This window comes from Sinocyclocheilus rhinocerous, unplaced genomic scaffold, assembly GCF_001515625.1.
Source record: "Sinocyclocheilus rhinocerous isolate Xijiao unplaced genomic scaffold, SAMN03320098_v1.1 scaffold387, whole genome shotgun sequence".
Taxonomy (NCBI): Eukaryota; Metazoa; Chordata; class Actinopteri; order Cypriniformes; family Cyprinidae; genus Sinocyclocheilus; species Sinocyclocheilus rhinocerous.
In genome coordinates this window covers 2937962-2950815 of record NW_015651557.1, presented here as the reverse complement: position 1 = coordinate 2950815, position 12854 = coordinate 2937962, and the positions used below count along the sequence as shown (strand labels likewise).

Sequence of the window (12854 nt, the reverse complement as noted above, 5' to 3'; positions counted from 1 at the left end):
AACCCAGCATTTGGGTTAAAAAAAATAACCCAGCATTTTTTAGAGTGTAGGATGGTTTGAGGGTGAGTAAATCATGAGGTAATTTTCATTTTTGGGTGAACTATCCCTTTAAGTCTGATCACTTTGAAAAGTACTATAGTTAGCACACCTCAATAGGTTGCACAGTTTATCAATTATCTAAGTAGCATGAATAGTTCAAAATAAGTTCTGTGCTTATGTTCGTATAGGGATTGTAACTTTATGGGTAACAGTGATGCTTAGCCATTATATGATGTAACATTTTGTCAAATGTCTAGGTGCTTTACTGCCACCTGCTGTTAATCCAATGACAAACGTTTGAACACCTGACTAGCTGTGCATCCACCACTAGCAACAAGCCTGGTAAATGCATATATTATATGAAGTTTAGGAGACCAAAGGTTGAAAAATACACTGTTTACTAAACGTTGACAGATCTGCATCTGTCGTTCACAAAGTCATTTGACGTACTATAAAGACAGAATGACATTTTATTCTTGAACACTGTGACAGCACATTCAGCGACCCTCCACAAGGAAAGGGTCATCTTCACTCTCGCTCTCATCCAGGAACTCCTGTCGCAAGGGTGACTTCTCTGAAGCCATTGCTTCCATTTGGAGGACGTCCCTCTTACGACGCAACCAACGAACCCCGTCTCGTATGCGGCTGAACTTGGCAGAGCGAAGGTGCCAGATGAGGAGAGCGCAGATCAAGACGCTCATCAAAGAGGCTAGAGGAGGATGAAGAATTTCAGGACAGGATTTATTAGTTCAGTTCACTCATGAAGGATTTTTCAAGCTTAAAGTGTTTTTTTAAATACCTGTGGCAATTACAAAGACTGCCTGACTTAGGGAAGCCCTGTCCGCTGTAAAGTCGATCACAATGGGGCTGGTCACTTTGTCTGAGGATATATTCACCTAAAACCACAGGAAGGAGAATGAGATAATAGTAATATGCATGTAATTTCACCACCTGCTGGACAGACGCAGTGTTATCAATGCAATAGCCCAATGTTATACACAATGTAATAAAATTATTATTATTTTTTTATTATTAAAATACCATTTAAATGTCTGGGATCCATAAGACTTTATTTTTTTTAAATGTTTTAAAGTGCTCACCCAGGCTGCATTTACTGAAAATACAATAAACCGTAATATTGTTAATAATAATAATTTTATATTTAAATAGTTTAATATATTTTATCTTCAATATATTTTAAACTCATCATCAAATCAACTGACATTTTTTTGTTTCTTTTTTGCTGTTTATCAGCACTTAAACTGCTACATTTTTTCCCTCATTTTCTCTCTTTTTTGTGGAAACCTTATTCTATTTTCAGGATTCTTATTTTTTTAATAGAAGGTTAGAATAGATTTTTGTTTTAATAGAAAAAGAGCATTTATATAAAACAGAAATCTTTAATTATCCTATATAAAAGGTCTTTATGGCCACTTTTGATCTGGGCGAGCAGAATCCCTCTTGTGCCTGCTCTCTACCATCAGGGTTCACACATGGGAGAATCAGTATCCTGCTCCTGTCAATCAGCTGAGGATGAAGAAACAAAAACTAATGACAGATACAGCTGTCTAAATGATAAACGCACTCCAGACCCACTAGATGTTCCAAAAGGTAGGAAGAATAATTATGCTGGGTTCCTTTGGCCTAATTATAAGGCAGCACAGCATGTATCCTTCACAGTGAAAGTAATATCAGAATGCATTTCATGTAAAATACAACCCAGTTAAAAAAATAAATATAATTGGCAAATTTTGATTGTTTATATACTAATTTAATTAAACCCTGTAAGGTTTCTAATTAAAAAAGAAAAATTGTATTTTAATGCAATATGTTGGATGTCCTATGTGTTTTCTATTAGCTTAGCAACATGCTAACATGCCCTGTATTTGACTGCAAAACTTTTGCATTCTAATAAGTTTTACATTCTCTCTCAAATGTTTTGGGTTCCCCAGAAAACCTTTCCATTCTCTTGCAAACAAAGGTACAGAGTAAATAACTGAAGGATTATGGGTTTATTGAGAGGTTTTGTGAAGCTTGCCTTAGTGATGGTGGGACTCCTGCCATAGTTTAGGCAGAGAACAGAAGCAAATTCAAGCAGCAACTCTGGACCTACTGCTGCATTACCATGGACTCCAGCCACAAAACGGATCTTGGGTTCAGCAGCTTGACTGATCTCCAAATTGCCAGCGATCTCAAGAGCCCAGATAGTTCTAATCTCAGTGCTTTGACCCAAACTGACCCCGGGGGGAGATAGAACAACACCAACTGAAGAGTCACAACATAATTTACCTTCCAGCTTCATTCAGTAAACACCCATGGATCTATATGATGTTTGGCATAGATGTTTTGCTTCATGCTGTTTTAGATGGTTAATTACTGGCCCAATCATCTCAAGTCTTAAAGTGCCCTTTTTATGCCATTTTTAAAGGGGTCCTCACAGCGTAGGATACAGCGTCTTCTCGACATGATGTTAACCACACGGAAATTTTACGGTGTTTGTGGGTGGGCAAGTTGGCGACGTAGAACGTGGGCAGACATTATGCAAATGTGTTACTTCGTGACGTAGAGCCGTAACAGAATAAGATTCGAATTCCTGACGACTCGTTCAGACGATTGCGAGCCGGCACTTTTTTTGATAGACAACAACTATTTATCGTGCACTGTTGGCTTCACAACTTTGCAGATAGTTTATGTTCACATACAGCTACATGACACACTGCATGAAAGGTAATCTTCGAAAAGGCATAATAGGGGCACTTTAATAAGATGGTTAGCGGTGCTTGCTAAGAAGCAAAGACACATCTTCAGTATTACATACCTGTACAGCCGTGTGATGCGAGGAAAGTTTAAGGTCAATCCACGCAGGAACTCAGAACGTTCCCTGTAGGTTCGGTACCGCAAGGTCTGAGCAGGGAGAAGGCTGCGGACCAACTGATCCAACTCACCAGGGGCTAAAAGCCACTCCACCAGTTTCTCAAAGTCCTTCTGTTCTCCTTCCTCAACAGACAATGTACCTCTAGTCAGCTTGAAGTCCACCTGCTCCACCCGAGTCTCCAACACCCGGACAGATGCTGATATTGGAGTATAACTGTGGATAGATCACAGAAAACATAATGGCTGACCCATTTTATAACTGGAATTCTGTTCATTTGCCCATTTCTCACCCTGGAGCAGAAGCAGTGATATGGTAAGAACCAGGAGCCAGAGGTCTCCAGTATTGGCCCGTGCTGCTGGTGTGCACATGATGGCTTGAGCCTTCCACCACGACTGTGGCATTAGCAATGCCTTTGCCAGAATGACCATCAGTCACCATACCCCTCACAAACAAATGAACCTGACATATGGGACATCACACAAACCATGCATAGGTTTAAATGGAATAGATCACCCAAGAAAATGACCAATGTGTTGATCAGGATCAAGAACGAATCACCTGTTGTATAAAGTGCAAGAGCGCTCCGTAATTCTTCTCCCAGTATTCCGAGAGCAACTCCTCTGGTGGAAGCAGTTCACAGCTCAGACCAATGTTAACGGCTAAAGTGTCTGTGCTGTGATATGCCCAAGTCAGCATATCAATTCCTACCATTATGCAAAAGCCAAAAACATGTTGATTTCCATGTGAAACAGGAATATGTACTTATGAATAAACAATTAAGACAAAAAACTATATAATAAAATAATAAAAAAGTACAATATCCTTCGAAAATGTAGGGCCAGTAAGATTTTTTAAATAAATTAATTCTTTCATGCAGCTAAGACACATTAAAAGGATCAAAAGTGACAGTAAAGAGACTTATAATGTTACAAATAAATGCCGTCCTTTTGAACTTTCCATTCAAAGAATCCTGAAAAAGCCTATCATGGCTTCCACAGCACAACCGTTTTTAACATTGATAACAACAACAATAATAATAAAAAGTTTCTTAAGCAAAATCAACATATTTGAATAATTTCTGAAGGACCATGTGATTGAAGACTGGCGTAATGGCTGCTGAAAATTCAGCTTTGCCATCACAGGTATAAATGACACTTATAAATATAATCAAATGGAAAATAGTTATTTAAATTGTAATGTCACAATATTACTGTTTTACTGTATTTTTGAACAAATAAATGCAGCCTTGGTCAGCACAAGAGATAACATATACTAAATTCCTTCAATAACAAATACTACTACTCTTACCGACCCCAAATAATTTTCATTTCTCTGACCTGTGACTACTGGACGATAGTGCTTAATGCCTTTTTTCTCTCTGGTTCTTGGCACATCACAGGCCTGAGGCTCTTGAAAAGCCTGAGATTGCTGGAATGAAATGACAACAGTATTGGACAATTTAAGAAAGGCTTGTGATACAAGCACTGATATTCAACACGTTTTCTGCTGATGATTTAGTTAAATAAAATGTCACAAATGTCACATTAACATTATATAATTCAATAGCATATACAATATGCATACCACATAATAGGCTTTTGCAACCGATTTAAACATGTCCTCATCAACAGAGTCAAGGGAACTGGGGTAGACGACTCCCCTAAACCCTAGAGAAAACAGTAGCAGTACAGTTTTATAAAAAAAAAAAAACGAATTAACATTTTAAAGAGAAAACCAAGCCACTTTCTGTACCTCCACGTATACTTGCAGACAGTACGAAGAAGTGATCCTTGATCCAGTTTATCACTGCTTGAATTTCTGCTTCAACGGCATTTCCCGTTCCTGACTGTTTAGGGAAATTCGCATTCAGGTCAACACGGTGACTGTTACCGTGTCCAATAATACTTAGGTCTCCCGAAACCCGTTCGTTGTGAGCTACGAGAAGAAAATGAGGGTAAATACAGAAGACAACAATGAAACAGCCTGCCAATATGTTTGCTCATACCTTTTAGTGCTAATTCATACCCGTCTGGGTTCATGGAAGGCATGATGTGAATTCTTGTACTATTGACCAGACGTGTGACCAATGGATCTTTGCCATAATTGCGGCACAAGTACTCAACCAGGTTTAGGAGAATCTCACGTCCGATAAACTCATTTCCATGCAGGTTACCCAAAAACATGACCTCTGGTTTGCCTGGATGAAGTAAAGAGATGATCACATAGAGGACCAGTTGAGAAATATTTTTTATATCGTATATGTATGTGATTGTACGCAGTCGCACCTTGCTGATCAACACCAGGATTGGTGGATATCTCCATTACATAAAGATTCCTGCCCTGCACTGATCGTCCAGCAGAGTTCAGGTAAGTGATGGAAGGATGGACAGCACTAAGCAGCTGCAACAACATCTCCATTTCATCATAACTATGATATCGGAAATCCAAAGTATGGATTGGAGACATTGAGGTGGGAGGCCCAGGTGTGTTCAGACCTTCATTGATTACCACAGCTTGTTCAGAGGGATCTAGCATTAACATCTCCTCTACAGGTTCCTCGAGAGTGAAGTTTAACAGCGTGGCTTTGCCTTCAATCACTGGCACATTCTTGACCGTATTTGAAAGGTATCTGAAGGAAACATGAGTAAATTCCATTAAACTGGACCAATTCCATTTCATAATTCTTCTTTTATGCATCTACATATAATCACCCAGGTGAGCTAGCAGTGATGTCATATCTTCCAGGCAGCAGCAGACGATAATAATCACCAAACATCCAGGTTGTGATGTTGTGATCAGTTCCAGAAACGGAGATTGTTGCATCTGGGAGACCAAAGCCTGATCTGGTCATTACGAAACCTCTCACTCCAATATGAGCCTATAAACAGAAGTGAAATAAGGTTTGTTAGACAGTTCATGGGACTACACAAAACATTCAAATCAACTCACTTGGTGTATGTAGGCAAGAAGGGCCTCCTTGTTATTGGTCCATTCTGTGAAAAGCTGAGAAGCTGGTGGATACTTGCAGCAGCTCAACCCAAAAGTGACTTCAAAACAGTTCCCTTTGAAGTAGTTGTAATCCTGCATTCCCCCTGTGCACAGACAGGACACCAAATAATTGAAGCAAAGTTCAATGGAGTTCCACTTGGGCACAAGGCCTGATTTTAATGTCAAACTGTGATACCATCTCCCAAGTTTTTGTCTGGAACGTCAGGACAGCCAGGATTGTCCATCCTCATAATGGGATGGTTCTCAGTGTAGGTTTGTGCTAAATGGCGAAACACCGCATCATCTGCAGTCAGCCCTGAGGTTGCATAAGAACTGCCGTCATCAAAGGGGTAGGTGGCCATCACTGAGCCCCCATGTAGACTCCCAGACAAGTCAAACCTTGAAAAGACGACACAGAGGAAGCAAGCATGGTAGAAAACACTACTTGTGAAAATTTCAGATCAGAAGCAAGAGAACATTACACCACTGAATAATTGGTTTCACCACTGAATAATCAGATTCATGTTTTCCAGGCTAGAATAAAATTTTACGCCAATTTCTCTATTAAAAAAATAATAATAAATTAATTGATTCAGAAACCAAATTTGAAATAATTTATTCAAATTAATTTTGATATTTTGTAGTGCATACAATGTTTGTAGTGTATACGGTATTGTTTAGTACTATATACTAAAATACTTAGTATTATATCTTTTATTAACATTCTGAATGAGTTTTATTCGTTTTTATTTTTAAATTTTCAGTTTTCATTTTTTTTTTAGTTTAATTTTGTAGTAATTTAGTGTGTGTTTTTGTCGTTTTCATTTATTACTAGTATTAAATATTTATTATATTTATAATATTTAGTACCAAGTACAGCTCTGTTACGCTCACATCGCGGCCATACTGAGTCAACAGGTACTCAATCAGATACACTAACAACTGCCTCGATAAAGCCTCGTCCCCGTGGATGTTGCCCACATACTTGAACCTCGGTTTGCCCGGTACGTCCGTAGTCGGATTCGTTGTTATTCTCATGACCCAAAGCTCCCTTCCCTCGACAGACTGTCCGATGCTCGAGAGGCTGCAAATATGTGCGTACTTTTGAGAAAAACGCTGAAGACGATCGGTCATGTCAGCGTAGTTGTAATATCCTTTGTACGTTTCTTCATGATCTTTGTTGGTGCTTCTCAAACCGAGTATTTGGTGCGGAACTATTAAAATATGCGGCAAAATGAGCCACAAAGTATGCATTATGTGATTATAGTAGCTTAGTAGTGATTTTTTTTATTTATTTTTTTTATCTTTTGTTAGTTGTTTTATCGTTAGTTGGCTTTTTGTTGAGCCATCACAAATTGTTGATCACTGGCCTGTCAATGTGCAGGTTAAACGCATTGAATCAAAATTAGGGACACTAATAGATTGCACTTGGCATAATCAGTATAAAATTGGTTTGCACAGGGTCAAACTAAAATCTGGATTAAACCACTGCCATTTGTTAAGGGGTGGTTGTCAATTTTCCGTATTTTTATTTATTTTTTGACCATCAAGATTAAATTAAATGTGTATACTTTATGTAAAATGTATTAATGTCACAATTTTTTTAAAATATATACACACACACACACACACACACACACACACACATTTACATTTAGAATGTTTTCACATTACCACCTGTTCATTTCATTTACAGTCATTTTATATGTTGCTAAAGTAGCATCTTAAAGGTGATTTAGTGGATTATATTTGGATGACGTCACTAAATCAATGATAAACTGACTTTAACTGGAAAACTGAGTGTTTACTATTGTCCTCTTGCATTATCAACACACTATTTTCCTGTTTAATACTATAAAGCTGCTTTGACACAATCTGTATTGTATAAAGTGCTATATAAATAAAGGTGACTTGACTTGACTTACGTTTGACATATAATTAAATTAGAGGCCCATCTGTTGCCATGTGTGAGTACAAAAGACTGTCCTTGTTATGTTTTAATGTAAATTCTGAGACATATCTTTTCATTTCAAATTTTAATGTTAGACAATTCATTACACCTTTTCTGAAAATGACTGATGTGAGAGTTCAGTGTTTGTTTTAATGTTCATTTAAGGTCAGGAAAGATCCACACGCCACAGTCAGCTGATATCAATTATTCTGTTTTTTTGTTTGTTTCTTTAGATTTTATGCTCATGTACTTTATTCATCAAATATCATACAGAAGTTGACCATGGAAACTGCAACGGCTATGATCATGATGATCAAGTCATGACGAAAGAAGAGCAACGCACCACGTCCGTTCTGCTGTCATCATACAGGACTTTTTCTTCTCGTCGTTCCTGCCGTCAATAGTTTGTCTTTCTTTCCTCGTGTAGTGGGTAAAAAAACGTGCTGTGGACTTGTTACATTAGTGTAGCACCAGTATACCAGCCTGCTGTCCGGGTCAACAAACCATCTTGCAAGGCTGGGAACGGAGGGATGGCGGAAGTGGAAGTTTGAAGGGCTCAGAAGGAGGAAGAAGGGAGGGAAGGACACGGCTGGTTCCTCTCAATGCTGGATCCTACAGATAGACTGGATCTGAGGGGTCTGAGCGTGGCAGCCATACTCCCTGTAGTGCCTGTGCTCGCCTCCGTGGCAGTCGCACTCCATAATGTACTGGTAACCACGGTAACCGGGATACTGGTAGCATACCCAGCTAGAGCAACAGGGATAGAGAGGCGGCATGTTACCATGGAGACCAAGTGAAGCTTTTGATTTCTCAAACGTTGACGAATGCAGTGATGAATACACTGACGCCAGGCTTTTTCAGATACAGATCAAAAGCAGCATAAGAGAAGAAACCAGAAAACCAGCCTCCGTAATGATGTGATTAAAATCCATTCGGGCAATCGTACTTACGCGCCACTCATGACTTGGATGGAGCCGACCTCGTTGTTGCACCATCCCATAGCCTGCAGGGAGGGGTAGTCATTGCACACCTCCCACTGCCTTCCAGTCATGTTCTCACACTCGAAAAGCATCATACGGCAATCACTGTGTGTCTGTTTCAGAATGAAGAAAGAAAGACATACAACTTGTTGAATGCCCTGTTGAGTGAAAATCTGATTCGAAGAACTGGTTCCCTTTAAGTTCATGGCTTGCAATTTGAATTAAACTGGCCCCATCTCACAGGATGTTGAATTGGAACAAACGAAACAGCAAATGGAAATTGAATTTACTGCAGTGTAACACAACTTATTTTTTAATTAGTCTAGCACAACAAACTGGACAAGATTTTGGATTCTAGGAAATGTTCTTCCACCATGACCCATAAAATGACCAAGTTAAAATAATTACATCTATAATTAAATAATTTAAATGATTAAATCTAAATCTATCTTATATCATATATCATATAAAAAAAATTATAAATTACATTTTAAATAAATATTTTAGACCAATATTTCTAATGTTTTGACTATACCCTTTGTATGATAACTTATGTAAATGATATACATAATTAATTAAATAAATAAATAAATTAGATTTATATTTGATTATTTATTGCTTTGTAACAAATATTTTAGACTTATTTTTCTAATATTTCTCATTATGCCCCTTTGTGTATGATAGCATACATATATAAATTATGTAAATAAATAAATAAAGGTAGCTTTTCAGACATTGATTATTAATATTTTATATTAATTAATATTTTATTATTTATTATTCTAATATTTCTTATTATACCCCTGGTGTATGAAACGTGTGTAAGTAAAAAAAGTAAGTATGTAAATAAATAAATAAGTAAACATAGCTTTTCAAACGTTGATTTTTAGTATATTAACATTTGTACGTTATTATGATTTACTTATCTTTTTTTTTTAACAATTTAGGCTTATATTTCTAATATTTCTATTAATTCTATTTCAATTATGCTTTGTGCAATTTATTTGCTAGTTCAATTCAAATTCACTTTATTCTCAATTCAATTTAATGCCATGTATCTACAACTATGTCAAAAAATGTAAATGTGTTGAGAAATAGTGATGGTCAGAGCGTCTGCTGGTGGGTGTATTGTGTGTCCCTGCTGCAGATGGTCTCACTCACAGCAGAATAGATGGGGCGGAAGGACATCATCCTCTCAATGCGATAGGCATTGTTGCCACTCCAGGCCTCCCAGCAAGGGTAATCTCCCTTCTCCAGGATGAACTGCTGGCCATTGAAGGTAGAGTGCTCAAAACCTACCCAGCTAGAGTCAGAAGAAACGACTAGGAGACAGGGCTGGAAAGAGGAAAAGAGATTTACTCTAGTTAACTGAAGATGCTTGCTTTTACTCACACGCCACACTCCACCTTCAGGGAGCGGACAGTCTCCATTCCGTACTCCATGATGTTCTGGCAGCAAGCGGTGAATTCACAACGCCTGCCCTGGAAATGCTCCTGATCATAAACGGTAATCTGAAAAAGAAAGAAATGTGTAAATACACACAAATATCTTTAGTTCAACACGTTGTTAGTGATGATTTAATTAGATACCCATTTAGATTGTTCCAAATTGCATTAAAAATGGTTTTAAATGATTTAAAGGGTTAGTTCACCCAAAAAAATTAAAATTCTGTCATTAATTACTCACCCTCGTGTTGTTCGAAACCTGTAAGACCTTTGTTCATCTTCGGAACATAATTTAAGATATGTTCTGAAGATGAACGAAGGTCTTACGGGTTTCGAACAACACGAGGGTGAGTAATTAATGACAGAATTTTCATTTTTGGGTGAACTAACCCTTTAAAATTAATTTATGTTGAAAAAAAACAACAACTTTAAAATAAATTCATACGTCAACAGTCAAAGTTAGGAATAATTAAGATTTTTTAAATGTTTTTTTTTTTTTGGAAGAACTGTCTTATGCTCACCAAGGCTGCATTTATTTGATCAAAAATACAGTAAAATAGTAATATTGTGAAATATTATTACCATTTGAAAAACTGTTTTCTATCTGAATATATTTCAGAATATAATTTATTCCTGTGATGACAAAGCTGAATTTTCAGTAGCTATTACTCCAGTCTTTAGTGTCACATGATCCTTCAGAAATCATTCTAATATGCTGATTTGATGCTCAATTATTATTGCCACTCAAATATTAACAATAATAATAATACAAATATTTTTCTTCTTAATATTTTTGTGGAAACTGAGATACATTGTTTGATGAACAGAAAAACTGCATCCTTGCCGAATAAAAATATTATTTTATCTTTTTTGGGGGGATTAAATAAATGCAGCCTTGGTGGGCATAAATGATAAAAAATTTAATTAAATGATCTATTTAAAATAAAATAATACACATTATTTTAAAATCTCTTCACCTTCCATGGTCCCATGGGCATTGACATAAGGTTTGTCAGAGCCATTGTTTCAGATATCTCAGCGCTGACTGACCTCCATGCAAGGAATCATGTCAGAAGAGTTTGCACCACAAACATTGTTTAACATCTATACATTTCTATACATGATGTCTCCTGCTCAGGCATCTGTGGGGCTATTTATACAGACGCAGCTTCATTGGGGCTCCCTGACTCACAGACCCCGGCTGCTGTCAGCATTTTGCTTTGGATGCCTTTTGTTTCTGACCTGAGCTGTAGGCCTTTCTTTCCTCCGCATACTCTTTACAATGAAGTGATCTCCACCAATGAGCGGCCATGGAGATGCATGATTTTAGGTCATATTTATGTGGATTACATAAAAGGCCATTTACTATAACTCGAGATTTTCATTTCAGGCCTTTCGAATTTGAACTGAAGACATCTTTGCGACAATATTTTGAATTTCACAGACTCTTTACGGAGATAGTTACATTTAAAACAGCTTTGCAATATATTTCCTTTCTATATGTGGTTTTCTCAACATACAAGGTTTGAATGTGTTGATGCCTGCGATGAAATGACAATAATCTAAACAATAATGCATATTTACTGTATATTTCCAGTTTTTAGTCTCCAGTTCATCTGAGTGCAAACTCCAAGCCTCTGCTTACATGTTTTCTGGGGTTTGGTCAGATTACGGAGGCGATGTCTGATTAATGCAGTGATGCAGTTTCTGGCCCATAAATGGAAAAACATGGCAATGCAGATGCTAATATGAATCAGTGTGCTTTCCAAAGCGATGAAGCGGATACTGCTTGACTTTAAATACAGACAAATATAACATTACAGCACTTAAAATGTCTTAAAACTACTGTGTTCCAATGCAACTTATATTAAATTCAGGAACAATTCATGGGTTTTTAGAAAAACTATGTACTAGTAGACATTTACATTGAAAGATGCATGTATGCTGGGAAAAAAATGGTGTAGGATTTACTTTGAAACAATTTTTACTCAATTTCTGCTTAATTTCACAAATAATTACAAAGGAATGGCATTGAATTCATGCACAATTTTGAAGCTGAAAGACTAAAATTGAGTTTTCTTGTAAAACGTATCTTTTTTTTATTTCAAAAATCATTTTTAACAGTGTATAGACCTGAACATTTCAGTCCGTGTGATTTTGAAATGAACTGAACAGCTTTAGCATACATTGTGAAATGACTTCTGATGCTCAGCTCACAACCTCGACCCAGGTCTCTTTGCAAAACAATGGCCGTACACAGACTGCAGTCAGCACATTGTTGTCCAGGGTGGAGGTGTGTGTGTCGAATGTGTATGACGTGTGTATCTGTTAAGCTCTGTTTGAGTGTGTGTGTGTGTGTCAAATGTAGTTCTTGTGTGTAAAAATGTCTGTATGTGCATGTGTGTGTGTGTGTGGATTTCTGCTGATGAGAGCAGCCACACCGTGATGACAAAGAGACAAGCCAGCTCAGCAGGCCTGTGAGATGAAATGAGTGTGTCCTCTTCTACAAACATACACACTCGCAGTCATGCTATTAATAAACTCACCTCTGTAGTATGAACATTACTGTAATATAA

At 37.3% G+C, this 12854-nt stretch overlaps 2 protein-coding genes across 2 annotated transcripts; both read right to left on the bottom strand.

Moving 5' to 3' along the window:
• Nucleotides 1-297: 297 nt before the first annotated feature.
• LOC107713140 (carboxypeptidase D-like) lies at nt 298-7379 on the bottom strand. Its single transcript, XM_016518574.1, has 16 exons — nt 6780-7379; nt 6099-6301; nt 5864-6006; nt 5626-5792; nt 5200-5543; nt 4920-5111; nt 4667-4849; nt 4499-4581; nt 4252-4342; nt 3473-3618; nt 3204-3373; nt 2858-3127; nt 2078-2273; nt 1474-1566; nt 839-935; nt 298-748 (listed from the first exon to the last, which is right to left on the bottom strand). Exons 1-16 carry the CDS (start codon nt 7154-7156, stop codon nt 537-539), a joined length of 2967 nt encoding a protein of 988 aa, XP_016374060.1. The 5' UTR covers nt 7157-7379; the 3' UTR covers nt 298-536.
• A 694-nt stretch (nt 7380-8073) lies between these two features.
• On the bottom strand, nt 8074-11315 carry LOC107713158 (beta-crystallin A1-like). Its single transcript, XM_016518590.1, has 5 exons — nt 11256-11315; nt 10226-10344; nt 9995-10136; nt 8804-8946; nt 8074-8600 (listed from the first exon to the last, which is right to left on the bottom strand). The coding sequence occupies exons 1-5, from the start codon at nt 11298-11300 to the stop codon at nt 8453-8455; spliced, it is 597 nt and encodes a 198-aa protein (XP_016374076.1). The 5' UTR covers nt 11301-11315; the 3' UTR covers nt 8074-8452.
• Nucleotides 11316-12854: the final 1539 nt, after the last annotated feature.

Coding starts and splice junctions, on each gene's coding strand:
- LOC107713140 (XM_016518574.1), bottom strand. CDS start 7,156: ATGCATACTTTGTGGCTCATTTTGCCGCATATTTTAATAGTTCCGCAC. Junction 5,544..5,625: donor ATCACTGCTAGCTCACCTGG/GTGATTATATGT, acceptor TGTTTCCTTCAG/ATACCTTTCAAATACGGTCA. Junction 4,850..4,919: donor GTATGAATTAGCACTAAAAG/GTATGAGCAAAC, acceptor TTCTTCTCGTAG/CTCACAACGAACGGGTTTCG.
- LOC107713158 (XM_016518590.1), bottom strand. CDS start 11,300: ATGGCTCTGACAAACCTTATGTCAATGCCCATGGGACCATGGAAG. Junction 10,137..10,225: donor CTGAAGGTGGAGTGTGGCGT/GTGAGTAAAAGC, acceptor TTCTGACTCTAG/CTGGGTAGGTTTTGAGCACT. Junction 8,601..8,803: donor ATCCAAGTCATGAGTGGCGC/GTAAGTACGATT, acceptor CTGTTGCTCTAG/CTGGGTATGCTACCAGTATC.